Raw genomic sequence first — 26,979 nt, 5'->3', positions numbered from 1 at the left:
GACCAGGCGTGGGGCAGCGCGGCCTTTCCTTCCAATTTCCTTTCCTTTTCTTCTATTATCTTTTTTTCCCCCATTTTATTTTCCCCTTTTTTTTCCCATTTTATTTTCCCCTTTTTTTTCCCATTTTATTTTCCCCCTTTTTTTTCCCCTTTTCTTTCCCCCCACTTTTTTCTTTTTCCCTTTTTCTCCCCTTTTCTTTCATATTACAAAAAGTCTTCCCGAAGTATTTAACAAAATTATTTCAATATTAGTAGCAAATTTGCAGTCAGTGGTTTAAATACAGCAGCCAATAATCCCCACTGGAAGCAGGAAAGGTGCTAAATCCAACGTTTAATGAACTTCCCCCTTCCAAACAGAAGGAAAACTTATAAAAACACAAAATATATAAAAACTGAAACACGGGGAAACATTCTTAAATTCAACATATTTTACAGGATACGAAGATTTGCAGCTGGAGAACGGAGAGCTGGGCCAGGGTTGCTGCTTCTGCTCCATAACTCGGCCAGGGGGAGACCAGACCCATCAGCAAAACCCACATAATATACAAAATATACACAAAACCAAGCTAGATCTTACAGATACTCCTAAATTTAAGGAGCTCTGTCTCCTTACTAAAATTCCAAGGCATTCCAAACTGGGACAATGCACCAGCATCCTGAGATTGTGCTGGACTGACACTGAACCTCAGAACAAACTTCAGTCACACCAACAGCTTTGGGGCTGTTTCCTCCCAAAGTCAGTGGTCAAGCACAGGGATTTTTTGTCTTAATTCCAAAAATATTTCTGACTTTGGCCACATGGTTAATTGCTACAGGTTAATTGGTTAATGAATCAGATGCAGGGATACAGTGTCTGAACTGGAAGAGGCTCCAGGAGATGGATAAAGAGCAGACCTGGTGGGATCTGCAATTTAGTACATGGTAATGAAATTATGACAGTGAAAGTAAACTCCAGTCCAGTTAATTTACAGAATCCTCATCATTGCTTTGTCCAAGAGCTTTGTAAATCACCCCAGAACTAAATTAACAGGCCAAGGCAGAAGAATATCCATGTTAGGAATGACATTCCAAGGAGGTCACGATCCCCTGGAGTGACTGAGAGAAGATGAAAGGCAGCCTGGATTTACAAAGGACATAGGAATTTCTTCCTTCTCCTCTTTAGACACCTCTGCTTTTGTAAAACTCATGGTCTACACCAAGTAGAATACTTGGTGCAAACTACAAGAATACTAAATAGGCAGGAATACTAGAGCTGAGGGGCATAACAGCATTCCCATCCTGGTGAGAGACAGCTGGAATTCTCACAAGAATAAACTCAAAGACTACCCATTCTGACTGCTTCAGGCTTGCCCATGCATCCAGTGGATCATCTGGGATCCTGGAGCAGATTCTGATGGATCAGAGTGATTATTCTCCGCAGATAGTGGTGACCAACTGGAACACTGGAGAGAACAGCAGAAATTTCCTCCTTCCTGGGGAAGATGAAAGGATCACAAGTGTTGGAGAGGATCTGGAGAGCTTAATTCCCCATCCCTAGCGTGGAATGAAGTCATGTGGAGAGGTGCTTGTTCAACTCACCCGATATTCCCGACGTGGGTTTGGACACTGAAGGGAAGTGGAGCAGATGGATAGTCAGGAGAGAGAGACAGAGTCAACTCAAACTTGGCAAAAGCTGCGGAAGCGGAGAACAAAAGCTTCACCCTGTGGAACAAACACAAAGATCCATGCAAAATAGTCAAATGTGCTGCTTCTGCCTTGGAACTGGGGCCAGGAGTGGGAATAAATGATGTCACCGATGCAGCAAAGCTCAGGAACTTCCAAAGAGTTCCAGCACAGACCCACAGGAACTGCAGAAATAAGATAGAGACCCTTTGCACTTTACCAGCACCTCAGAATCCAAAGCCCCAACTTCCCTCACGGGAAAAGTTAATACAGAACCACCCAAAGTTACAGGAGAACAGAGACTAATAACAGAGAATAACAGAGACTGATAACAAAATATATGTTTTCTAGTTAGCATAAAATATTCCCAGGTAGCTAAAGTTTTCCAAAGTTTTAAGTAGGACTGACTTGCCTCCAATTCCATGGGATTTCTGGCACTCTTGCAAAAGGAACCACAAAATTAGAATAACCTCTGGGAACAGCACCAAGGTGGGCAGAGCAAGTTAATTATTGGACACTTCTTAATTTAAGATATACATGAATAATGGAAGGATGAGGTGAAGCTGTATTTGTCTTACCCCACTGGGACATGCCACAAAATCAGGAATTAGCAAGAGAAAATGAAAAGTAAAGGAAGTAAACTTTAGTTTCAGTGCATCCATCCTTCAGTGACTGATTCTGCTTGGCTGAGGCAAAGAGAAGATTAAAAGAAACAAAGCCCTAAGCTACAGTAAACTCTTGGTTCTATTTCCTTTGCATTGCTACAATTTGGCCTAAATATTTCAGAGTCAAGTCAAGCAGGAAAGCAGCAAGGAAGGAGAGGTTGTCTGGTAGTCAGGAAGTGGCTGGATCCATGAAAAGCTTCATTTCCATGCATTTGGATACTATAATATGTATGTATGTATATCTTCAAGTGTATGGAAATAAATTAAACTGCTGTTAAAAACAGCAGCATAAAAGCTCAACTTCAACAAAACCAATTTGAAAATATTTCAGTTTTGTTCCTGATTATCCACAAACAGCCTCTGAAGGACTGCTGTGAACCCCATCTTATGGAATCACGGAATATCCTGAGTTGGAAGGGACCCATGAGGATCAAAGTCCAACTGCTGGCCCTGCACAGCCCCAAGAATCCCATCATGATAACCCGAAGTTACTCACTCTGTGTCTTTGATATCTGTCTTCAGGAGATTGAATTTTCCACCCCATCTCTCCAGAAATTCCATCTCTTCTCCCAAGATTTTGCAACGATTCACCACCAAGGAGATGTCATGGAGAACCTGAGGGGGCAATCAGAAAAGGAATCACATCAAACACCCAGGTGGTGACTACGTGACACTTGAAAACACAGTTTATCCTGGAAAGTATAAAAAACAAGGGTAGTTTAACTGCTATCTCAGTCTGGATGGAAAAAAATGAAACTGTACAAGTATAACAAATGTACATTTTTTGCTTTAAGTTTCCCCTTTGTCAATGGGCTTGTCACAGCCAGGCAGGAACCCAGAAGAAGTTTGGGTTGGCAATTTAAACCTACATTCTTTAGGAGGCAGAATGGCCTTCAGCTTAATTCTTTATTTCTATAGCAGAAAAAAAAAAAAAAAGGCTTTTAATAAACTCCAGCTTTTAGGACTCCTGCCTTCAGGGGCAGGTATTTACCCTCACACCTCAGAATATTCCTGAAGCAGATTTTGGCTTGCATTGCTGAAGCTTTCATTAAGGTGCTTTGGTTCTCAGGATCAGCCCTATTTTCTCTGTGACAGAGAAGATTTAAGGGTTTTTTTCAGAGACTCATAAGATTCCCTGGAATGTTACCTGGGGCAAGTAGTACAGCGTGGGACATTTTTCCTGCCAGCTTCCCTGACTTTCGATAAACTGAAAGATGAGCCTTTGGACTAAACACGAGGAGGGTGGAGCTTGTTCCACTGTAACACAAAAGAAAAAAAACAAAACACATTGCCAGGAACCTCTGAAAAGCCATTTCATAGAGCATTTGCAGGTAAAGCACAAACTCAGAGTCTTCCCAACAACAGATTAGCAGGGCTGCAACTTTCAAGCTACCCAAAAATATCTCACCATCCAGGAAACACTCGAAGTTCAGGCTAACGATGGTTCTGGAAGGATCGACACCAAAATCATCACCATCTGAGAAGGAAAGGAGAAAAAAAATCCCAGTTATTTTCATACTTAGTTCTGGAGTTACAGCTCTTCCTCTGCAGAAACAGCCATCCATTACCCTTCTGAATTTTCATATGAAAAACATATCCAAAGCCATGCCACCTATCTCAGCTTACCCAGTGGAGTATATTTTGTATTTCCTTTCAGCAGATCTTTACAAATGTGGAAATTTCAGGTTTCTATTCTATAACTAACATTTCAAATTCATAAAACATAGACCTACCCATGTTGTGACTCACCTATTGGGGGTCCAAACACGACTGTGAGCTCCACAGAATCATAAAGAAAATTAAAGACTGCCTGCTGCTCACTCCATTCTGCAATCTCCCACTCAGTGAAGCTGAAAAAGGGGAAAAAAACCCCCACCATCACCTCAAGTTTCAACCAACCAACCCAAACAATTTCCTGAGGGACAAAGATCAGAGTATTAAATGCACTTTCAACTCTTACCACATAATATACCAATGAATTTTCCAATTCCAAGCAGATTCTTACATTCCAACAGAATGTAAAAATTTGTTGGGAATGCAAGTATAATACCATACATTTTATATAAATGTTAATTTTGGAATTGGGGGAGAGTTGGATGTTGCAACACAGAGCACCATGGCAAAGCTGTTGGTGGAATAACATATGGAAGTTCTCCAAGTCTTTATTGCTTATCTTAGGCTGCAAGGAGATGGGCATGCCAAGATTTCCCACATCAAATAACAAGGAAAACCAAAGCCAACACATATATGTACAAATGTGAGGCTCCAGGAATAGCTAATAAAAAATAAACTTGAGGGTGTTTTCCTTACTCATATTTCTCCAGGATTTCCCGGCAGCTCTTTTCAGCCTTCTTGAGCTCATCCATCTGAACCAGCATCTGCTCATCCTCAGTCTCCATCTCTGACAGTTCTCTGCAAGGATAAACCAACCCCATGGGATGTGGCACCGTAGTTAAAAACACACCAACTCTCTAAAAACTTAGTGTGCACATGATACTGTGACATCCTTGACATCCCCTCTGACATCTTACCTCTGAAGTTCCTCTTCTTGGGCTCTGAGGCTTTCCAGTTCTAATAGAAAGGGGAAAAAATAAGAAAAGGGAAAATATGAGAAAAGAGCAGCACAAAAAGCCCTAATCTGCTGTGCACTCACTGTTCTTAAAAACAGGAAGGATTTCAACTTGGTGGCTGTTACCCCTGCCTGGATAAGGGCTCAAAGGTTGTAATCATTGAACAATTAATGTGCTGACTATGACAGCTGAATATGACTCCTCAAGTCACACTGTAGCAAGTTCTGAATTCCATGTTTCCAGGGGAAAAACAGGCATTTGCATCCATTAACATCTGTATAATTAGCTACATGCAATGCAGAAAATACAGCAGTGTTTGCATCTCTTTCAGAGCTGATACATCAGGATGAGGGGTTCAGTATCATCCTCTCCAGAATTTAAAGTACCAAACAAAAAGTGCATTCAGCTGGTTCTGTTACCTTTCTGTAGGCTCTGCCCTCCTTCCACTTCATCCTCTTCATCCCAGAAAGAATCTAGGGGAAAGAAATACTAGGTCTGTGCAGAACTCCCAGATTCAATACTTAAGAGTCTATTTTGTTTGTGGGCTCTAGAAATCTCAGTATTTCAAGGGTGACTAAGAAGAATGTACAAAAATATGGAAAAGGATCTACAAAAAACCCTCAAAAAGTGGTAATAACAGGGAAAGCTCCTTTTATTGCACTGTTTCAAAGCTGCTACTGTGCAATGTGGTTTCTACTTAAAGCACTGGAAGAAAAGAATTGAAAATACAGAGCATTGTTACGCAGCAATGCCAAGTTCTGACAGCAGCTTGTGTCAAACAACCACAAACACAGAATCCTGAACTGACCTTTGGAACAGCAGCTCTGGAGGAAAAAAAAAAAAAAAAGGAGAAATTGGAATATAAGTCACCTGTTTGGAAACACATACCTGATTCCAGAGCAACCAGGCAGCTCTCTGCCTCCTTCAGCAGCTCATCCACCTTTTCTATTCTCGCCTGGAGCTTTCCATGTTGTTCCTAAGATGGGAAAGTTGTACTTGAGTCAGTGACATTTTTTAACAAGCTGAATTTTCTTCTGGGACCACCACGTGGCTCTTTGTTTGCTCATTAATTAAAGAAGCTGATAGAATCTGTCATTAGAGGGAAGAGGCAACAGACAAGCAGTGGCCATGTGTAAGCAAGTACTAAATACTTACTTGTATCTCCCTAATGAGGGATAAGACATGGAAATAAATGAATTAATAGATACAAATTTCTGATCCTGTCACAATGCATTACTTGTGTCATTTCCTTGTTACTTACCAGAGAATCCCTGCATGGATTGGGTTGGAAAGGACTCTAAAGATCATCCAATTTGCATATGAATAGAAGGGAAATGCATTTAAAAGGATGAAACTTCCATGAGAATGCACACTAAAATAATTAAGCTCCTATGCAGTTAAAGACAAGAAATATGGTAGAAGTTCCTTTTTTAAAGCCAAATCTCTGCAGAGCTGTGGCTCCTTACCTGGGCACTCTGCACCAGTTTGCTGTACAATGTCTCCTTCTCATTGTGAGCCAAGATTTTACTCTCCTTGGTGAAATAGGATTTCATTTTGTTCAGTTCAGCTCCAAAGTTCTTCAGCTGCAATCAGTGGGAAACACAGAACAGAAAGTGAATGGGAATATAACCTTTCCTGACTCTAGTTCACAACCAAACTGTAGAGATATCCTATATCTAAATATGAATTATGAAAAATACTGTCTCTGATCAATTTTGACTCTATTTTCATGGACTAGATCTTTATTCTTCTTTATCCTTGGCATTAGAACCACAGAAAACAGTATCTCTTGATCTACCTTCTCAATTCTAGTGGGACACATTTATAATGCTTCTGGGTTTTAAATGCAAATAATTTTGGGTAATTTTCCCCCCTTTAACATATTTTAAAGGACAGATATCCTTGTATTCTTCTGACATGCTGGAAATTCTTAGAAGTTTTCCATTCAGAAAATATTTTGCCTTGTTTCACCTGCTGCGATTTTGTGACCATTCTGGTTCTTATTTTATTGGAATACATAAATCAACCACTTGTTCATTATGTGTAAGCATTCCCTCTCCATGCAGCATTACCTCTTCATCAGAGCAGGTTCTCATCACTTCCCACAAACTCCTGTTCACATTCACCAGGAGTTGATCCTGGACATTTGCATACGTTTTTAACCTGGAAAAAAAAAGTTGTAAGCCTTGTTGCAGTTGCATTGGTCACACAGAGCAGCACATTGCTATTTATACAATTAATTTCTAAATCTGTAATAAAATGGCCACCGGCATAAAGAAGGTTAACTGTGGTTTTATTTTCCCTATATGTAATGTATGAAGTTTTTTTCAGGGCATTTGCATGCAACCAGAGGTGAAGAAATGAAATTACTGATACAGTGTGTGACTGGAAAAGCACTCACTCATCTATTTTCTGAGACAGGGCCTGGCAATCCTCCTCGTAAATCCGCAGCTTGGGCCGGTGAACGTACTGGCTGTAGATGAGATCCTCTGGGGTAGGAGGGGCACTCACTGCACACTGGGGAAAACAAGGAAAAAGAGGGGGAAAAAAACCCCCATATTTTTCAGAAATAGTAACTTCCAATCAACTCAATTTCGTTGTCACGCCTTGTGTTTCCTCACGCTTCCTTTTGGGACATGTGTCTCATCACTAGAGCTCAAAAGAATAAATTAAATGTTGAAGGAGGTTCACACTCCCTTTTAGACGAAGGCTTTAAAAACATCTGTGTGTTATGCAGGTAACAAGAGTGCTCCACAATAAAACAAGCTGACTATGCTTAATTCAGAATCAAAGTTCCCAGAATAAAGCCTTATTGAGCTTTATTCCACAAACAAATATGAGGGGGGTATTTCAGCCTAAGATGGCCATATAGTAAAGCTCATAAATAACTGACATTAATTAATTCCATCCCTTCAGAGAAAGTTTTCAGGGGCTTTTGGAGGGGTGGTGTCTGGTTTTCATCAGTCACTAATGCACAGCAACAGAGTTAATAAGCCTGATGAATATTTAGAGACAGCTCAGTATGAATAAGTTTGTAAAGTCAGCTGTAACTAAGCTGGGACAGCAGTTTAAATAAAAATGGAAGAGATTTAGAAGTCAAACTTCTTTATTTCTTCCCCTTTTCTTCAGGGGAGGACATAAAGAGCAGTGATGTCATGGTGCAACATTTCTAAAGGAGAGAATACAACAGGTAGTAGGAGTGCAGAGTAGTAGCTGCAGTCAGTAGATGGACACAGTGAAAAGATAAAGTGAAAAGATTAGACTGAGTTCCTAATTCTTACTTTCGAATTTATCATCCTCAAAAGAAGCTAAAAAAGCAAGATTAGCATATTTATCCAAGAACAGCAATCCCGAGTAGATGGTATTTGGTGAGGAGACACGAATCTTCTGGTTTTCACTTAAAGTCCTTTGAGTTGCTAAAAATTAAAACCCAAACCCACAAAGGGATATAATTTAAGGTCAATTATATTGTTCCTGTCAAAGGAGAGATACTCACACTGGCTGGCAGGTGGCTCTGCCGGGGCTTCTGAACCAGAACGTGGACTTGGAGAAGGGTAAAAAACTCCCCAACTGTGACAGCACCACTCTGAAATTTCTGCAAATTTGGGGAAAAACGTACAGATAAGTCTGTTTTTTAAGCAAGAACAGTTACTGGTGTATAACACACACCTGTATTTTCCTGTTAGTACAAGAAGGTGGTGTCTTCCAGCCTCTGTACATACCTCCCATAAATTGTCTTCACAAATGCTGTCTGTGAGAAGCTGGGACTCCACATGACTGCTGGGCTGGACTGGGAAAAGAGAACAGAAAGGAAAAAGGGGGAATATTGGTGGGGTTAATAATATTTTAACAGGGTAGAGAACACAAGCTTTGGGATTCTTATCCCAAAGGGAGCCTTACTTGTTAATTCTGCGTCAGCCCTAACAGAATCCAGGGAGCTGCTGGCACTGCTTTGAGGACAGTCAGGGATTTTAGCTGAGAGATTTGGAGGTTCTCCACCTTCATCAACTTCTACTTGGTTCTGAGGCACAGCAGCAAAAGTAACCTAACATTAACAAATAAAATAAAAAAAAAAGTTAATATAGTTATATGAAACAATCTAAGTGGTTTATTGTAGTGGTTTCTTGGCATTCAGAATTGTTTCACAATTCAGATTGTTGCACACATTTTAGATCTTTATATTTTATATCTATATATTTTATACTGACGATTACAAAGTTATTTTTAAGGTCAGATGGATGTTCTGCCTTTGCAGAGATTTTCTTGGTTCAACTGCAATTTGTGCTGTCTATAACAAAATTAATTCAAACTAAACAGCCATGCTTGGGTTATAGATAATTACTTTAGGCCTCGCTGTACCTAAGTCAAAACTAGCAAATAGTTTAGGTCAGAGGACTAAGAGCATTTAGTTGAGAAACAATTAAAAGGATACTATGGAGACAATGATTTAAAACTGGCAAATGCCTTGTTCTGCCCATTTTGCCTGGTTCAGGAATGTTGAATAATCAACCTGATTATTCTATTTCGGCAAAACTATGAAAAACACAGGCAACGACACAGGAAAACGACAGCAAACCAGCAGTTAAGAAAAACAAGGAAAACTGCCAACAGATCCACTTACACCCCAAAAATTTAACCCAAAGCCCTGTTGGTGTATCCTTACAGTGAGGGGTAAGGCTCACCTGCAAATCTTGTGCTTCAACATCCACGTTTTCATCCCTCTTAACTTTCTTTGGGCTTTGAAGATCCTCTTTATCTTGTTCCAAAGATCTTTTGGCCTTGTGATTTTTTGTCTCTTCAAGCAGATCCTCTTCCTGGTGGCAGATTTGTTTTCTGCTTATGTCCTCACAGACCTTTTCCACGAGTTCAGAGCTGACAGATTCATTGGAATCCATTTCTTCCAGGCACACGGGGAGAAATTCTTCTGCTATGAAGTGAGAGGGGCTGAAGTTCTGCCTGGTGGATTTGTTACCTGGGGTTTCCCCAGCATTTACTGGAACTGGGGCTTCTGCTCTGTCTGATTTCACATTTATGTCTCGTACAGTGGAAACAGAAGAATTCTTCCTGTTTGGCAATTTAGGCTGGAAAATACCCAGAGGGATATTTATTCCTGGATATTTATCCTGAGGTGCCATGCCTACGGGAGCAGCTCCAGATTCCAGACCTGTGTTCTCCTGCTCTTTGCTATCAGAGGAGTTATTTGCTTCACTGACAGCGGTTTTTCCCAACCTCAAGGTATCCTCTGGCTCAGCTGAGGATTTGGGCAACTGGTCAGGAAAAGCAGTTTGGGAAACGGAGAAAGCTGCAGATTTCCTTCTCAGATCCTTCAGTTTTGAACAAACATTTAAAATACCCATTAATTCCAGTGAAAGATTGTCACTGACCAAAGGCTGCTCGGTTTGTTCAGAGTTTATTTGAAAGTCTTGTGGAGGCGTCTCCCCTTCGGCTGACAGCTCCTCATTTTCCTTGGATTCCTCGTTAGCAGCTGGAACGAGGCTTGCTCCAGCCAAGCCCAAATTTGGAGCTGAATCTCCACGTTGAGACAAATCCTCTTTCACTACTTGGCTTCTCCAAGAGCCAGAAGAATCTGGGGAACCCTTCAAAGGATCTGATCCCTGGATGGGAAAGGCAATGTGGGATTCCAAATCACCACTTCCTTCTCTGCAATCCACAGGACCATTACCTGGGAGCTCCAAAGATGCTCCCTTTGACTGCAGGTTTTCTGGCTGTGTGAGATCCTGCTGCCTGCTTACAGGGACAGAATTCCCCGTGGGAAGGTCACAATCCCGTGGTGCCTGGAAATCCATAGTCTTTTCTGGAAGTGAGACAGAATAAATGGAATCTGGTGTTGTGCCACTGGGGGCCTTGGTGGCTCCTTTCTCATTAGGAAACGCTGAGGCTGATGAAGCAGAAGAGGAAATGCTGGGCTGATCCTTAGGTTTTGTGGGATATTCACAGTTCAGGTCTCTTGTATGTGAGGAATCCACGTCACCCCTGGAGGACCCCAGCACAGCGTGTGTGTGCTGTGGTAAGTGCTGAGTGCTTGGGTGGGCCTCAAATCCATCGATATTGTTGTTAACAGCAGCAGTATGGGATGCAGTGATTTCCATGTCATCCTGGTGGAGGGCAAACACAACGGTTTTATCGGCAGGAATGGCTGGAATGGGCTGTGGGTCCCGTGCTGTGTGAGTTTTGGTGATCTCCATATCCTCAGCCAAAGCAAAACTGACTGTTGTGCCCCTTGCAGCAGCCTCCTGCCCACTCTGCTCCGCCAGGATCCATCCGTCCTCACAGAAATCTCCTCCAATACCTGGATGAATGGAGTGAGACCCGGTCACTTCCATGGCATCCTGGTAACTGGAGAACAGGACTGTGGAGGTGGAGGGAACAGGCTGCCAGCCCCGCAGGGGGTTCTCTGCCAAAGCTCCATGGGAGGGTTTGGTCATTTCCATGTCATCCTCAGGAAACATCGTAACTTGGCTGTTGGGAAGTCCAGCCTGCTCACCAGAGTTTGGCTGAGCACCACATACAACTATTCCTGTGGTTTTATCAGCAGAGAAAGACATGGAAATGCCCACGTCAGCCTGGCTCCCTGTGAACATCACACTGCTCACAGGATGAGCTGAAGAGAGGGAATGGAGCCCTCCCTCATCCTGCACAATCCCGTGGCATATGGCAGCTGTGTGGCTCTGGGTCATCTCCGTGTCATTGTCCTCATTGCTCAGGGAAAACAAAACAGTCTTCTCCCCTGGTATTCCCTTCAAGCTTTCCCTTCCAGTCCTTTCAGCTGTGCTGAGCACCCCCTGAGATGCAGCTTTCCCCACGGATTTACTGACTGCAGAGGGATGGAGCTTAGTTATTTCCAAGTCAGAGGGGAAAACACAAGTTTGAACTCCAGAAATCAAGGCTGTGGCATCGTCTGAAGTCTTCCTCTGGAAAACAACTCTGTTGTCTGCTGACATCGTGTGACTCCTGGTGATGTCCACGTCAGCATCTTCTGAAAACAGGGTTGGTTTCTCATCAGCAAAATGCTTTAAGCTACTCATGGGCAACGTTTTCCTGCCATGCACCAAGGAGGTCTCCTGTCCCACAGGCTGCTCCTGACTATTCGCTGTCATCGTGGGCCCCTTTTTTAAGGGCTTGATTTCATTTCCACCTCGATCAGGGTCTCCAGGCGCTGCTTTTGGCTGTGGTAGAACAACGTTGACGGTGTAATCTGGAACCCTCACCACGCAGTTTCCAGTCAAGTCCATGCTTTCACCTGAGGGAACCACAACTGACTTTCCTCCAAACAAAGGCAACTGGGAACTTCCCCTCTGCGGTTGGGATGTCCCAGCTCGCAGCCCATCAGCTGAGGGAGGAGGTTTTAAATCCTCTCCTGAAGCATGTGTTTCACCCGTCGGAAAAGGTCTCTCAGGATCTACTTGAGTTGGCAGCACTTTGTTTACTGCCCTCACAGGGTGGGGTTTCTCTTGCCTCCCTGAGTTTTGGCAATCTGCATTTATTCCCAAGGCTGTTCCAGGCTGCTCATTTCCTCTCGTTCCAAAGGGAGCAGGCTTGTTACGGAAAATAAACGAACCACTTGGAGCCAAAGGAGTAACAACTTGCTTCTTCGTGTTCAAGTCCCCACGTTCCATTGCTGCAGTTTGACTGGTGATATCCACACCGAGACGACCGGAAAATGGGAAGGGCTGGTTTTGCAGCTGCTTGGATATTGTGTTATTTTGATTATTATTATTATTGGACTCTTGTCCTGTGTTAATAGGAGCACCATGAAGGGCAGCAGGATAAGCTTTGGTTATGTCCATGCTTTGATCACCTGAAAACATGACTGTTCTGTCGCTCGTGCAGGAAACTGAAGGGTTTGGAAGGTGTTTTTCCAAAGGCTGTGATCCAACAGCTTCTTGGCTTCGCAAAGACAGGGATGCTCCAGTGTCAGTGACGACATTCCCAGGGACTCCTCTGTTTTGCTGTTGGAACAAAAATGTGCTCTTGGCACAGGAACTCAGATCACTTGCCTGGAAGTTGTTTTTTCCAATCATCTGAAGATTTTTAGTATTCATTTCAATAGCCTGGCTCCTTTTAATATTCCCATTGATACTCATCACCTCAATATTTTCCTTGTCCATGTCTGTGGAATATGCACCCTCAATGACATTTTTGTTCTGGTTCTTTCTTGGAATGATTTTACAAAGCATTTGTTTGGTTTCTGCAGTTGTCCCACTGCTTTCATCACCGATGACAACAGCGTGGCATTTCGTTATTTCCATTTCTTCCTGCTCAGCTCCACTGGAAGCTGTGGATCTGTTATCCAGAAAATGAGGTTTGCAGGTGACAGGGGTAAACACTGCAGCAGGAGGTTCATTATCAACACTCTTTCTGTCTTCCTGAACACAAGCTTTAGTCAAGTCCATGTCTTCTCCTGGGAATATTACTGTCTTCTCACTTGAAGGAACCAGCTGAGGCTGTGCTGAGGGATGGAACCTGCTCTTTGGAGCACCCAAATCTGTACATGAGCCAAACCCAGCATTCGCTGCAGCAGGACCGTGAGCCTGGGACATGTTTTCCATATGTCCATCCGAGGCTGAAGGCAGTTCAAGTGCTCTGGTTTCATAGGACACAGCAGCTCCATAATCTCCAGCTGCTACACCCTGTGGGATGTCCCCATTCCCACGTGCTGGGTGTCTGCTCCCTGCTAGCACAGGGTTTGTACTCCCTGGCTTTTCATAAGTTTTATGACATAAAGCGTCCGTTCCCGTGGTGCTGTTGTTGTAGATGACGTCTGTGTAATTCCCAGTCATTTCCATGTCCTCACATTTGGAAAACACAACAGTTCTGTCCCCTCGGAAGACGGTCTCAGAGGACACAGCTCCCCGGATGGCAGACACTGCCCTGGCCTCCTGTCTCACCCCTCCCAGCACTGCAGGGCCTCCTCTGTCTTCAGCATTTGCTGCTTTCCTGTCTGCACAGAGCTGAGGGTCCTGCTGAGTCAGGTTCTGATTAGATGCTCTCTTCAACACAGAATTATCTAACTCTGTGGATGAGGAATCCTTTTGGAAGTGGAGACTTTGATTCCCAACGCTGGAGCAGGGAAAGGACACTTTTGCAGTGAGACTGGTTGTCATGTCCATCCCATCATCCACAAAGGCCTGGGTGACATCCCCCCACTCCAGCTGCTCCAGTGGGGCCTCACCAACACCAGAGAACGGAACCCTAACACCAGCTGCCTCACATTTTGTCATTTCCATCCCACCTTCTTGCCCTCGAAAGACCTGTGTTACATTGCAGGTGTGCAGCGGCTCATGGGAATAGACAAATTCCTCGGGCAACAGTGCCACGTTTTCCAAGCCTTGGCAAGGGGCAAAGAAAACATTCTCCTTGTCAGGTCCCTCAGCAGGATTCGGTGCCACCTTCTTTGACTTCAGGCTCCGCATAAATTCATTGAAATCTACTTTTTTTACAGCAGGAGCCTCTTCCTTCTGTTCCAGGGACGGGCACGGGTGGTTGGCGGGGTCGGGGAGCAAACCGAATTCCTGGCTGGCTTCTGCCCTGCCGTGGCTGGAGCTCAGCCCAGCCAGGAAGGTGATGTCTACTTTGTCAGTTCCATCGGCCTGCTGGGCCCTGAGGTTCCGGGAGATCAGGGCCGTGTGACTGGCCGTCATCTCCACCGTGTTCTCCCCCGAGAACAGCAGGGTGGTGTCCTGCCTGCTCGCCCTCAGAACAGCCTGGTCCACGTCATGCCACTAAAAAAATTAAAAAAAAAATTTAAAAAAATAAAAAAAGGAAGAACCCAGTGATTGGCACGTAAAACAAACGATCAGTGGTTTATTCTATTTAAAACAGAAGTTGGCTAATGCAGTCTTCAGCTTCTAGCTCTATATCTCTCTTTTTCAAAAAAAAACCCCCTACTGATTACAGGCCTCCCTGATAAGCAATAACATATTCAAAAAAAGGACAGTGACTTAATTATTCACCATATTTAAATGGCTGTTTATGAGAGAAAGTGTCTCATTTTACATTTCATATCCAGCCACATCTTAGTAAGCAAGCAACAATTACTGAGCCTTATGGATCAGTATTTTCTATTTCTCTGCGATGTGATTTCCGCCTTTTATTTCAGGGAACTACTGATTTCTCCTTGCCCGGTTTATTATGCACCTGTCCCAAAGCAGCAGTACCAGGCTGGATGTTTTAAAACACCTTTCCACCACTGATCAGGGAGACTTTATTCTCTTTAACAGAGAGGGTTTACAGTTTTAAAGCTGGGGGCAAAAACTGGCCAGTAATAAGATAGAATACTACACTTTATCAGGTATAACGAATATATGAAGAACAGCTTCACGTTTACTTCAAATTATATTTGCTGTTTTATAAACACACAGACCCATCTGAAACATGAGCTCTTTTGTATATTCTTAGACAAGAACTGAAGAGAATAGAGGAACTAGCTCAGTACTGAGAAGTTAGAGAAGCAAGAGTTATTCATGTTGCAGTCTAATGGCTGTCAGAGCAGGAAAACACTTCAAAATAGAGAATATTCACTTGCAAAAGAATTTTCTGCAAATACACAAAGGTTTATTTTTTAGACAGTCAACATTTGTCACCATTTACCACACAAATTCTTGTGATATATTTTGGATGCTGGTATTTTCAGCACCAAAAAACTAAAAGCTTTCACATACCTCAGTTTGCTGCACCAAAGCCTGGATGGGGGCGTGAAGCAAAGTGTTCATCCCTGTGGAAAGAAAAGGGAATACTCCAGTTCTTGTGCTGTTTTTTCATTCTTTTATCCACAGTGCTGAAGCTCAATGCACTGAGTAAATAGATAAAATTAACCCCAAATATATTCTGAAAAACATTTTCATTGCTCCCTTCAGGACGTGGAAGGGCCACGCAGACTTCTACAACAGGATCCTTGTAAACAGCTTTGTGGGACAAAGTCCATGCAGGAGGAGCCCTCCCAAATCAGGGAGATTACTTTAGACCTGTTAAAATTACTAAAAACACAATCAGTAGTTTTAAATAAAGATAGTCATTTTGTTATTAATTTTATTTCCCAACTCACCAGTGATCTCACACGAAACAGCTTCAGTTTCCTCATCCCTACAAAAGTCGGGTTAGACAAAGAGCTTGTTAGAAGGTTTAGAAGATTTCAGTTGGTTAAAAGGTTTCAAAGAGGAGTCTTGAGCAATAAACTGAACAGACAGAGAACTGTGTTGCACAGAACTCCGTGGCAGATGCCACGTGGGACTGGGCAGCAGATACCAGACACTACGTATTTGTCTTCAATATATTCTAATTTGAGTCACAATCTTAATTTCCCCATGAAATTATCTCATCTTACCATTCCACAAGCCACTGCTCAACATACAGGGGCAGTTTAATTCCTCAGTGACAAGTAAGAAAGATCAATTCTTTATTTTTCATAGGACTTATGATTCTGTGAAATTCCCCTTCACACATACAAAGTGACTAAATCTGTTATTTTACCACCAGGTCATTTTAATTTTAAAAATCCCATCACTGTGTTTTATATACAGGAACTTCGAGGCCAGACTAACATCTTTTCTACCTCTGAGGGAAAAAGTTTAGCAATAAATATCAAATTGCAATAAATATCCATCAGACATGATACTTACTGATGAGTAAAGACATCATCCTTATCTGCTGCATGCTCTAAAAATTACAAACACATGACAAATGTGAGAAGCATGATCATGGTTGGACTTGATTATCTCAAAGGTCTTTTCTAACCTACATGATTCTGACTCTAAAAAACACTGAGACAAGAGTGAACTGCACAGAAACTGTTCTGAAGTTCTCTTCATGTGTCTTCTCATGACAAAAACGCTGTGACCAAGGGGTTTTCAGCCAGCACAGGACAAAGATCTGACCATGTTGTTCCTTTCCCCAGACTGACAAGCCTGACTTCTTAAATCCAAGTTAAATCTTGCTGTTAATAGTCTGGGAATCCTATCAGAAGAATAAAAAGGAGTTTTACCTCTATTTTCTCTCTCTGATGTGCTGTTCTTAAGATCTCGGTGGAAGACTCTGCAGCTAAAAAAAAAAACAACACCAATTTCTTAAAATACAAACCCATCTCTTTCAAAGTAAATTAAAAAAAAAAAAAAATCGGCCCTAAATTCAATTTTTTCCACGTGTTCTGAAATGAGATATCAAAAGCCAGAAGTGTCCTGAACCCAAGCATGTTTTACAGGGAGATGATATCATATGATGCCATTTTGATACTTAAGATGGAAACCACTAAACATTGAACATGAAAGAAAAATTCTTAATTATATTAAATTCACTGAACTGTTGCTTTTGTAGGGTTTTTTTCCCAGCTGGGAAGAGGAAACTAATAATGGCTCTTCAGGGTTCGAACCAAATCAACATAAATATATAAATAAACATAAATATATAAAATATAAAAACCAACTTCTTGCTGCTTGCAATCATTTGTGATTATTCAGCGAGGGCAATATTTGGGGAAAACAGATTATTCCCTGCATTTTATGCTTAAATAAAGGCTGCAGACCTGCATCCTTCAGCTCACACTTACTTGATGGTGTTGGCAAAGCTGACACGGCGTGAGCTCTTCCTTCGCCTCTCTATATTAATATCCTGCCAACAAAGAACACAACACTTTGATATCCACGAGCACAGCTTTCCATGAAACACAGACACACACACACCCACCCAAAAAAATAGTGTGCTATTATTAAAATTGGTGCATTAAAACCACCTGCATTATTCCAGGGACACAGTTTAACCAGCAACACGTCGAGGACCATCGGGAAGAAAGGACCCGACAGACCTACCTGGGTCAGCTCATTCCCACTTCCCAGATCATCCAGAGGATTCCGCGGAGCCTTTAAAATCTGAAAGAAAATAGAACGGTTGAGAAGAGCAGCTCCAACTCCAAGAGCTCATTTCTGGAATGGAGAGAGTTTCTAGGAGCTAGCAGGGCCTCTCAGTCTAACAGTTTCTTTTGGAATGCTTTTCTTCAACTCCAGTGAGGAAAAAAAAATTCCTCTCCCAGCTTCCCTTTCCTCCTTCCCTCCCTCCCAGGGTTTTATTTTGAGGAATGCTGTAAGTTACTCACGGAGGAGAGTCTCTTCCCTCTGATGTGCTCCGTGTTATCACTGGAGGGGAGAAAGGGAAACGGGTATTAGGATATGAAATCGCTCTGAGGTGCGTTTCCTGAACAGCCCTGCCACGGTTTCAAGGTTAATAAACTGATTTCTCTGTTATTTTTATGAGTGCGAAATCAAATAAACAACTTGCTTGGAACAGACTGATCATTTCAGCACTGCTTCCCAATGAAATAAGCTTTGGAAAACTCAGACTGCCCTCCCACCCCCAGGGTCAGTTCATCTCCAGACCATCCGTCGCCACGAAATCCCCTCAGAGCTTCCCAAACACCGTCAGAGAAACTCCCTGTTCTTCTCGGCAATGCAAACCACATTTCATTCAGGGGATGCTGGAGCGCATTAAGAAAAGGTTTGCCTCTAAAGGACAATATTTACACCACAGTAAAATTCCTCAGAAGGTTTCAACTCACTTTTCCATGTTCGGGTCTGTGTAAATCTTGTCCATCGTTGAAGGATGTGCTTTCCCTACAGAAGGCAGAACCAAAATCCAAAAACATTAACGAACCCCAGCAGGAAAACAGCATAAACCCACAATCAGTTATTAGCTTTTGATGCTGTATTTTTTTCTCTCCATTTTTCTCTGGTTACAGAAAGTACAGGCCTCTCAATTCCACGTTTTCCTGTTACATCCATATCACACATATATTGTGCCAACAGTAAACTGTGCTATAGCAGTTTAAGCATTATATTGGCAGCCTCTTATTTAAAATTAAGATTCTGGTAACTGCTGGAGATAAATGTGATCAAACCTTATCCAAGACAAAGTTTGCTCTGACACACAAGACATTTTTCAGTCAATACTTTCCTCACCCTCTAAGGTGAATTTATGGTATTTCAGCTTGTTGCTTCCTGTTCCTTCTCTAGATACAACCAGAAGAGCCTGGCTCCATCTTCTTTAAACTATCAGGAATTCAGGAACATGGATAATTTCCCTCTGATGAGAAACACCCACTGCTCTCCCTGTCCACCAGTGTGGTTACCTCAGTGCAGCTGATGGAAACCACAAACCCACCCTGATTTTCCAAGCTAAAACTAAGCCCTGGGTAGGAAAAAGAAAGTTCAGAATGCTAAATCACATGAAATGCCATTGGGAATTTATTATTGGGTATTACTTCAAATTATATGGTATTATATTAATTCTATTGCATGATATGGTGTTATATATGAGATATTTAGCTTGAATTATAGTGGAAGGGAAAAGTAACATTCTGTTTTGTTCAAACACAGTTTTAAGGCAGGACAATTTTTAGGCAGCACTAAGCCAGTAGGTATTTTTCCTCAATAAATTTCTGTTTGCCCAAAACAGAAAAAAAAAAAAAAAGCACTATTTTGAGGACAGTGTTGCACGTGAAGGTATAAAAAAAAATGAGAACCAGAAAAGCTTTACAGAGTGACACTGTATTTGTACACAGAAGCTGACTTGCTGGAATGAACCTTATTGATTTCTTGTTTCATTTTTGCAGGGTAGTTCATGGAATCCTGGAATGGTTTGGGTTGCAAAGGACCTAAAAGGCCATCCCATTCCAACGCCCTGCCATGGGCAGGGACACCTTCCACCAGCCCAGGTTGCTCCAAGCCCCATCCAACCTGGCCTTGGACGCTTTCAGGGATGGGGAAGCCACAGCTTTTCTGGGCAACCTGTGCCAGGACCTCCCCACCCTCCCAGAGAAGGATTTCTTCCCAATATCCAACCTAAATCTCCCTTCTTTCGGTTTAAAGCCATTAATTCCTCTCACCGACACCAGCAGGTTTATGCTGGTCCCAGCCCAAAGCAGCCTGAGGGACCCTTGGCTTCCAGGGCCGGCAGCTCTGGGGCTCCAAATCCAGAGGCACCTTTCGGGCCAGCGTCCCAAAGGTTTTGGGTGTAAATCCAGCCGTCCTGGGTCAGGCTGAGCACACAGAGAAGGGACAGGGGACACGACAGGCCGTGCAGGTGCTGGGGGAGAGCAGCGTGTGGCTGTAAAACCCCCGATCGCTCTGCCTTTAGAGCTACTAATGCGGAATTCACAGCCCAGCCACCCTCCTCAGCCGCTCTTCCCTAATCCTTCCTGGAAATTATCTACACTCCTTGAGAGATGAGAGCATGGCGTCGAGCTGGGAGGATACTTTGTTGATAAACGACCCTCTTTATTTAAACGATCCCTCTTTATTCTCCTACTTGACACTGCAAACACAAGAATCTCTCCGCAGTCCTTCCAGTCCATCCCCCGCCGCCCATCCCGGCCCTCCTCGGCCTTTTCCCCACTGGGACAAGCCGACTGAGCCCCTTTTACCGTCTCTTTTTGCTCCCGGGCCCTTTCCCCTCACGGTCCCCGCGCCACAGCCCAGGCGCTTATTAATCACTTGTATCATTAATTACACCTCATTAAAACGTTCCCCAGCCACGAATTACTTCGCATCGATCCACACCGCGTTTATCGGGGGGTTTATCGGGGGGTTTATCCCCACACGCCTCAGCCCTCCCTCCCATCCAGCGGCTCCCGGGGCAGCACCGACCTTCTCCTCCCGCCTTCTCCCGCGCTCGCAGGATCCGCCCCGGACACGGGCAAACGGCCGCCGTCACTCCCGCGCTGCCCCAGCACGGCCTCCTCCCCTCGCTGGACCCCGCAGCCGCTCTCACCTCGCGCTGGGGGCGCGGCGGGGCTCCCCCGTTCCCGGTTCCCGACCCCGCTTCCCGCTCCCGGTCGCCACCGCCCCGTTCAAATCCAACCGCCCTCCCCGCGCCGTGACGACACGCCTGCGCCGTCCTACAACATGGCGGCTCCCTTTTTGCCGTACAACATGGCGGCCTCCGCTTATCGCCCCACCGCTGCCATTTCGCCGCCACCCGCGGCCCGCTCGCCCGCAGCCGCGGTGACGAGGGTGGCGCGGTAACCGCACGGGCTGCGCGGGGTGCCCGGTCCCCCGTGGGGTGGCCTCACTCCGCGCTGTGGCCCCGCAGGTTCGCGCGGCCGGCGGCGCCGCGCGGGGGGAGGCAGCGTGCGAGATAAGATGGCGGAGGCGGTGGGCGCGCTTCCTTATAGGCCGGGCAAGTAAGAGTCTGCCGTGACGAGGTGGCCGAGTGGTTAAGGCGATGGACTGCTAATCCATTGTGCTCTGCACGCGTGGGTTCGAATCCCATCCTCGTCGGGTACCATTGCTTTTCCGTAAAACAATTTTTTTTTTCCCCCCTCCATTTCTGCGGGAAGCACATCCCCTCAGATCCGCGGAATTCCCACCTCTCCCCTCAGGGAGAAGGGGAAGCAGAGATTCCGCCCGGGACAGCCAGAATGGAGCATCCTGAGGGCTTTAGGACCACAGCCAGGAGCGTCCTGAGGGATTCGGGGGTCAGAGCCAGGATGGAGTGTCCTGGGGAATTTAGGGGCCACAGCTAGGATGAAGTGTAAAGACAGAAGTATAGAGTCATTTAGGATGGAAAAGACCTTTAAGATCAATTCCAACCCCTCACCCAGCACTGCCAAGGTGTATCCAAATAAAGCTGTACGAGGGAAATTAATTCTTCTAAGGACCTACGTTTTGTACAGAAAAGTTTCTGCCCACAGGCAGGACCCAGTATTTACCTCAGAACCCACCCGATATGGGAATTTATGACAGGACATCTCCAAGAGTGACATCTTCCCTGCTAACAAAACAGCAAACGCTGTTTTAACTTTAAATAAAATTAAATACAATGCACTTGGTGGTAGGATCGTTGTGAAATCAAGCCTAGATCTGCCTTGTTTAAAGTATCCTGGAAACAGAAGCCCAGGGGTTTCTTGACCAGGAATTAAAAGATGTGAAAGGTAGTAATTATTCCAGGAAAAAGGGAAAAGGCAGAACTGAGCTCCAGTTCCTCATCAGGCCCTTTGGCCCCAGCCTCCATCTACCAGCCCAAGCCAGGAAAATTCCTTTCAGGGGCTTATTTCTTGTAAAAATTTCTTACCAAACACCTCCCACTGTAACTTGGGACACCTCAAAGTACAATATAACTGTTGTCCCTATATTTTCCCCTTACCCCTGCATCCAAATCCAGTAACAGCTGCAGCCACCCTTTTTTATACACTGAAGGTGCCCAAGTTTCATTTAGTTCCATGAAATATGTATTTCAATGCATGAAAAATTTAAAGAACACTGATTTTTAGCATCATCTCTCCAAATATCTGTGATTAAAGTAGAATGTGGAAGAACAAAGCTCAAACCTGAGTGAATTTTTATGGCAATATTCAACACATCAGCTGGATGATCCAGCAGAGAAAGAAATCACTTGGCTCCTTTGAGCTACTGCAAGTATGCACTGGATTATTCTGGTTTAGTATCCACATCCTGATATCATCCTGACATCATCAAGTGACTTTAGAAGGAAAGTTGTAATTCCTGTGGGATAGCTACCTGAGGTCCCCAAAATTATTATAACAGCCCTCCCAGAGGCCAAGGATCGACTGTGTAAACACTGGTGAAAATAAGAGCTGTAGTGGTATTTATCATTCTGGGAATATATTAATATAAAATTATTTTTTAATAAGTATTCTGGTCCATAGAGCAGCTTTTGTTTATCTTGAAAGGCGACTGTCACACTGAATATGATATTAAACAAATCTCTTAAAGACAAAATCTGGGGACCAATACCTCCAAAGCCAAGCCCAATATCAAGACATCAGCACCCAGAAGTACTAACCTTAAATTAAATAATTATTTGAACAAATACTGGTAGAGGAATTTTAAAGGCAAGTCAACCTTGCTGACAAGCAGCAGGCACAAAACAAGTTGGGATCACAGTGCTCTGGTTTTACCTCACAGCGTTCTCAGTGACAATATTTGAGTTTTAAAATCAATCTGACAATAAAACACCGTAAAAAGAGGGGGTTTTATGATATGACATCCAGCAGCTCGTATTTTAAGATGCAGGAACCCGGCAGGCAAACCAGTTATTGACTTTTAGTGCATGCACTTCATTATCCATGTGGATAATCGATCCAGAATCCACTGAGGTGAAGGCAAAGCTGCCAGTGACCAGCAGAGTTTGGTCTTCGTTGCCCTCAAGTGCCAGATCACTGGGGGGCACAACATAAACCTCAGGCCCTGTTTCCCTGCTCATTTCCCACAGTGTCAGGAGTCAGGACAGAGTGATCCTTCCCACCCCAGCCCCAGGCAGTTTGTTCACCTCAACCACATTGAAAAGTCAGTCTTTGGTCTTCCCAAGCCATTTTTCCAGCCAGCAGTGTCCATAGGTGTCAAGATATCCTTGGTCATTCCTCCCAGTCATCCATTGCCCACTCGGGCATGTCGGAGCAATACTCAAATCCTGCTCCCTTGTAGCGCAGGGCGTGGAGGAACATCACCAGCTCCTTGGGAGAAGGGTCCCGCCTGCTCATCCTACACTCCACACATAAAGGGTCCTTCTCTTCCCAACCCTTCTGTCCCGTTTGCTCGTCCTGATTCCCACATGAACCGAGTTCTTTGTCTTTCTCAAGTGTTTCCAGGTTGATATCAGAGTTTGGTGGACAAGCTGCTATGTCATTCCTCTCAGGATCCTTCACATTCCTCTCAGGATCCTTCTCATCCCTCTGAGGATCCTTCGCATCCCTCTCAGGATCCTTCACATCCTCAGCAGGGCAGGAATTCCCATTTGTAGGATCAGCCTCTGCAGACTTTGTGCAGTCACCTGAATCCCCACAGTCTTTATTTTCACCACCGGAGTTCAAGTCCTCCTCCGAAATGCCCAAGATCTCCAGGCTCTGCTTGGCACGATGCTCCTCCACCAGCGCCTTCAGGAGCTCCTCATCCGTTTTCCCGATCTTCCCGCCCTTCCCCCTGTCAGGACCCCACGCTTCCATGTTATAGATGGGATCGTTGACGATGGGGTGCCCCAGATACTGGAGGTGGACCCGGATCTGGTGCGTGCGGCCCGTGCGGGGCAGACACTTGACCACGCTGGTCTTCCCGTTGTAGCTGAGCCTCTGGAAGATGGTTTTGCAGGGTTTCCCTTTGGGATCCACGCGGCACACTCCCACCTTGTAGGAAACGACCAGGATGGGCTCTTCACAGACCACCTCGTGCTCTGGGAACTCCCCCACCACCCGGCAGACGTACTCCTTCTCCAGCTACCGGGAGACACAAAGAGGAAGGCTCAGGAAACAAAGTGGAAAATACACCCAAGCCCTATCCTCACTCCTCCTCCCCTTTCCCTTCCGTGAAATACATCCATAGGCAGCATTTTATTACAACAGGAGAGGGAAAAAAAAAATTAAATGGGCTATTTAAAGCCAAATTCCCCTCACGCTTTCCTCAGTTAGTAGGGAAATCAAGGACAGAAGGGTCCGGCCTGTTTTCCTCAGATTAAATCCAGAAGCCATCTCTCTGCAGCCTTTAGTTTACAGCCCTGAAACCAATCCTTCAAAGAGTTTTGTTTGGGTCAAGAGACTCTGGAAAAATGGGAATTTGAAAACTGAAAGACTGGATGATTGACATGTGTCCGCTCACAAATAAACCTGCTCTCTAACTGGTTTGCACAGTCCCAGTCAGTTTGCACAGTCCCTTGGGACAGTCCCTTAGGGGAGGAGATCCCTCCCAGTCCGATATTCCCAAAATCAGTTAAATGGTTAGGGGGTTCAATCTAATATTTTCGATTAATATTACCAAATGTTTCGATCTAATATTATCAAAATCAATTAAACTTCAAGGAGATCCCTTCCAACGCAATATTACCAGAATCAGTTGAATTTTCAGGAGACCCCTTCCAATCCACTATTACCAAATTCAATTAAAGTTTTAGGAGATCCTTTTCAATTTAATATTACCAAATTCAATTAAATTTTTTAGGAGATCCCTTCTAGTCTAATACTACCAAAATCAATTCAATTTTTAGGGTTTTCAATCTAGTATTTCCAACCTAAAATTACCAAATTCATTTAAACTTTTAGGAGATCCCTTTCAATCCACTATTACCAAACCCATCTGAATTTTTTCTCTGCCTTTATCTCTTGATGTTTCTCATCCTTAATATAATAAAAACAGCAATACAACTGCAAGCTGTTTAGGGAACCTGGGCTCATTTAGACCTCAAGTTCGGCTGACTCAGGAGATCTCTTTCAATCTAATATTACCAAAATCAGTTCAATTTTTAGGAGATCATTCCAATCCAATATTACCAGATTCAATTAAATTTTTAGGAGATTCTTTTCAATCCAGTCTTACCAAAATCAGTTCAATTTTTAGGAGACCCCTCTCAATCCAGTCTTTCAAAAAAAAAATCAATTAAATTTTATGAGATTCCTCTCAGTAAAACGTTGCCAAATAAGTTATATTTTAAGAGATCCCTTCCAACCTAGTATTACCAAAATCAGTTACGTCTTTAGGGTTTTCAACTTAACATTTTCAATCCAATATTACCAGAATCAACTAAATTTTGAGGACATCCCTTCCAAGTCAACATTACCAAAACCAGCTAAATTTCGAGGGGATCCCTTCCAATCCAATTTTATCAAACTGAATTAAATTTTCACTCTGTCTTTATCCTGTTAAGGACAAGAAGCACCAAGAGGTAAGAACAGCAACTCGACCACAACCTGCTCAGGGAACTCGTGCTCGTTTAGACCCCAAATCTCCCTGACTTTGGGCCAAACCTGCTGCAGGAGAACACGGTACCAACGACTCCCGGCCCCGCTGCTCTCTGACCTGCCTCTCCCGGACCTGCTCGTCGATCCTCTTGGACACGGCCGCGGTCTTGGCGAACATGAGGACGCCCGAGGTCATGCGGTCCAGGCGGTGCAGGGTGTGCAGCTCCGTCAGCCCGTGCTCCTTGCCCAGGATGAAGATGACGGTGTTGTGCCGGAACCTGCCGCAGGGGTGCACGGGCAGCGAGGAGGGCTTGTCCACCACCACCACCTCCTCGTCCTCCGCCAGGATCCGGAGGGGCTGGGCAGTGACCGGCGGCTCGTGCCGGTGCACCGTGTTCCTGAGGAAGTCGTTGTTCTGCAGGGAATACGGGCAGTCAGCCGGGATCCAGCCTGTGGACACCCCCGCTCAGTGTGGTCACGCACAGGGAGCTTGATACTGTGTATATGTGTGAAACTTAAGCCCTTTTCTCCTGGCCCCCCGGATTTAGGATAACAGTGCGTGCCCCCGCATGAATCCCGTGGCATATATTCCCATTCCCAGGGGCCGAGCGCGAAGCTGTGGGGCACATCTGGAGCTGCACAGTCCACACATCCCCAAGCCCACAGGGGCAGGGATTCCCCGGGAGCGCCGACTGTCCCCTCCAACCCCTCCCCAGGGTTATCTGACCGCGCGTCCCGGGGGTCGCGCACCTTGAGCACGACGTGCAGGTCGCGGACGGGCTCCTCGTTGAGGCGCAGGCGGCCGGCCCGGGCGGCGGCGCGGTAGAAGTCGAGGGGCTGCGCGCGGAACTCGGTCCCGAAGACGTGCAGGAGGCTGCGCCCGACCCAGCGGCCCTTGCAGTAGGTGCGGAAGTCGAAGTAGTAGGGGCGCACTTTGCGCAGCCCGCCCTCGAAGTAGTACGAGGTCTCGGCGAAGTGCTCGGCGCCGAAGCTCACGCCGGTGCTCAGCTTCCGCGGCGGCGGCACGTACCGCTCGCCGCCCGCCAGCCGCCGCTTCTTGGGGGCCGGCGCCGCTCCCTCCTTGCCCGGCTCCTCGTCCCGGGCACCGCCGGGCCCCGATCCCGCCTCAGCCATGGCCCCGCGGGACGGGCGCGGCGGCGGCGGCCGGGCCCGGCGCACCCACGTGGCACACACCGCGCGGCGCAGCCCGTGACGCATCACTGCGCGCCGGGCGGCGCGGCCAATCGGCGCAGCGCATCGTCGCGAGGCCACGCCCCCCGCACCGCCTGTCCCTTTCCCGCCCTTTTCACGCCCCCCCAACGCCTCAGGAGGGCGCGGGACGGGTCAGGAGCGGCAGCACCGTTATTTATCTTTATTTACCGCCTTCATTTACC

The 26,979-nt window shown here is 45.1% G+C and overlaps 3 protein-coding genes and 1 non-coding gene across 5 annotated transcripts in view; 1 reads left to right on the top strand and 3 right to left on the bottom strand.

Moving 5' to 3' along the window:
• LOC116787990 (deleted in malignant brain tumors 1 protein-like) overlaps positions 1 to 26,979 on the bottom strand; it is a 499,349-nt gene that overhangs the window by 18,686 nt on the left and 453,684 nt on the right. The window lies entirely within an intron of this gene.
• KNL1 (kinetochore scaffold 1) lies at positions 318 to 20,739 on the bottom strand. Of its 2 annotated transcripts, none has more exons than XM_032690826.1 (26): positions 20,671 to 20,739; positions 18,461 to 18,515; positions 18,002 to 18,041; positions 17,718 to 17,777; positions 17,459 to 17,520; positions 16,898 to 16,953; positions 16,536 to 16,572; positions 15,962 to 15,999; positions 15,579 to 15,631; positions 9,579 to 14,639; positions 8,797 to 8,941; positions 8,619 to 8,686; positions 8,393 to 8,491; positions 7,298 to 7,413; positions 6,969 to 7,059; positions 6,363 to 6,479; positions 5,785 to 5,872; positions 5,316 to 5,369; positions 4,858 to 4,897; positions 4,637 to 4,738; positions 4,076 to 4,176; positions 3,735 to 3,803; positions 3,474 to 3,583; positions 2,823 to 2,941; positions 1,578 to 1,700; positions 318 to 1,471 (listed from the first exon to the last, which is right to left on the bottom strand). In XM_032690826.1, exons 2-26 carry the CDS (start codon positions 18,493 to 18,495, stop codon positions 1,366 to 1,368), a joined length of 6,990 nt encoding a protein of 2,329 aa, XP_032546717.1. In that variant the 5' UTR covers positions 18,496 to 18,515; positions 20,671 to 20,739; the 3' UTR covers positions 318 to 1,365. The 2 variants fall into 2 exon arrangements, with proteins under 2 accessions (XP_032546717.1, XP_032546718.1); XM_032690827.1 differs by lacking the exon at positions 20,671 to 20,739 and adding an exon at positions 18,861 to 19,042.
• Positions 21,098 to 21,179, top strand: TRNAS-GCU. The gene has a single exon. It is a non-coding gene; the product is annotated as a tRNA-Ser (tRNA).
• RPUSD2 (RNA pseudouridine synthase domain containing 2) lies at positions 22,527 to 26,754 on the bottom strand. The gene is made up of 3 exons (XM_032690942.1): positions 26,336 to 26,754; positions 25,704 to 26,000; positions 22,527 to 24,130 (listed from the first exon to the last, which is right to left on the bottom strand). The coding sequence occupies exons 1-3, from the start codon at positions 26,717 to 26,719 to the stop codon at positions 23,276 to 23,278; spliced, it is 1,536 nt and encodes a 511-aa protein (XP_032546833.1). The 5' UTR covers positions 26,720 to 26,754; the 3' UTR covers positions 22,527 to 23,275.

This window comes from Chiroxiphia lanceolata, chromosome 6 (assembly GCF_009829145.1).
Source record: "Chiroxiphia lanceolata isolate bChiLan1 chromosome 6, bChiLan1.pri, whole genome shotgun sequence".
NCBI classification, from domain to species: Eukaryota; Metazoa; Chordata; class Aves; order Passeriformes; family Pipridae; genus Chiroxiphia; species Chiroxiphia lanceolata.
The sequence above is the reverse complement of the archived record's forward strand: the minus strand, read 5'-3'. Positions and strand labels throughout refer to the sequence as shown.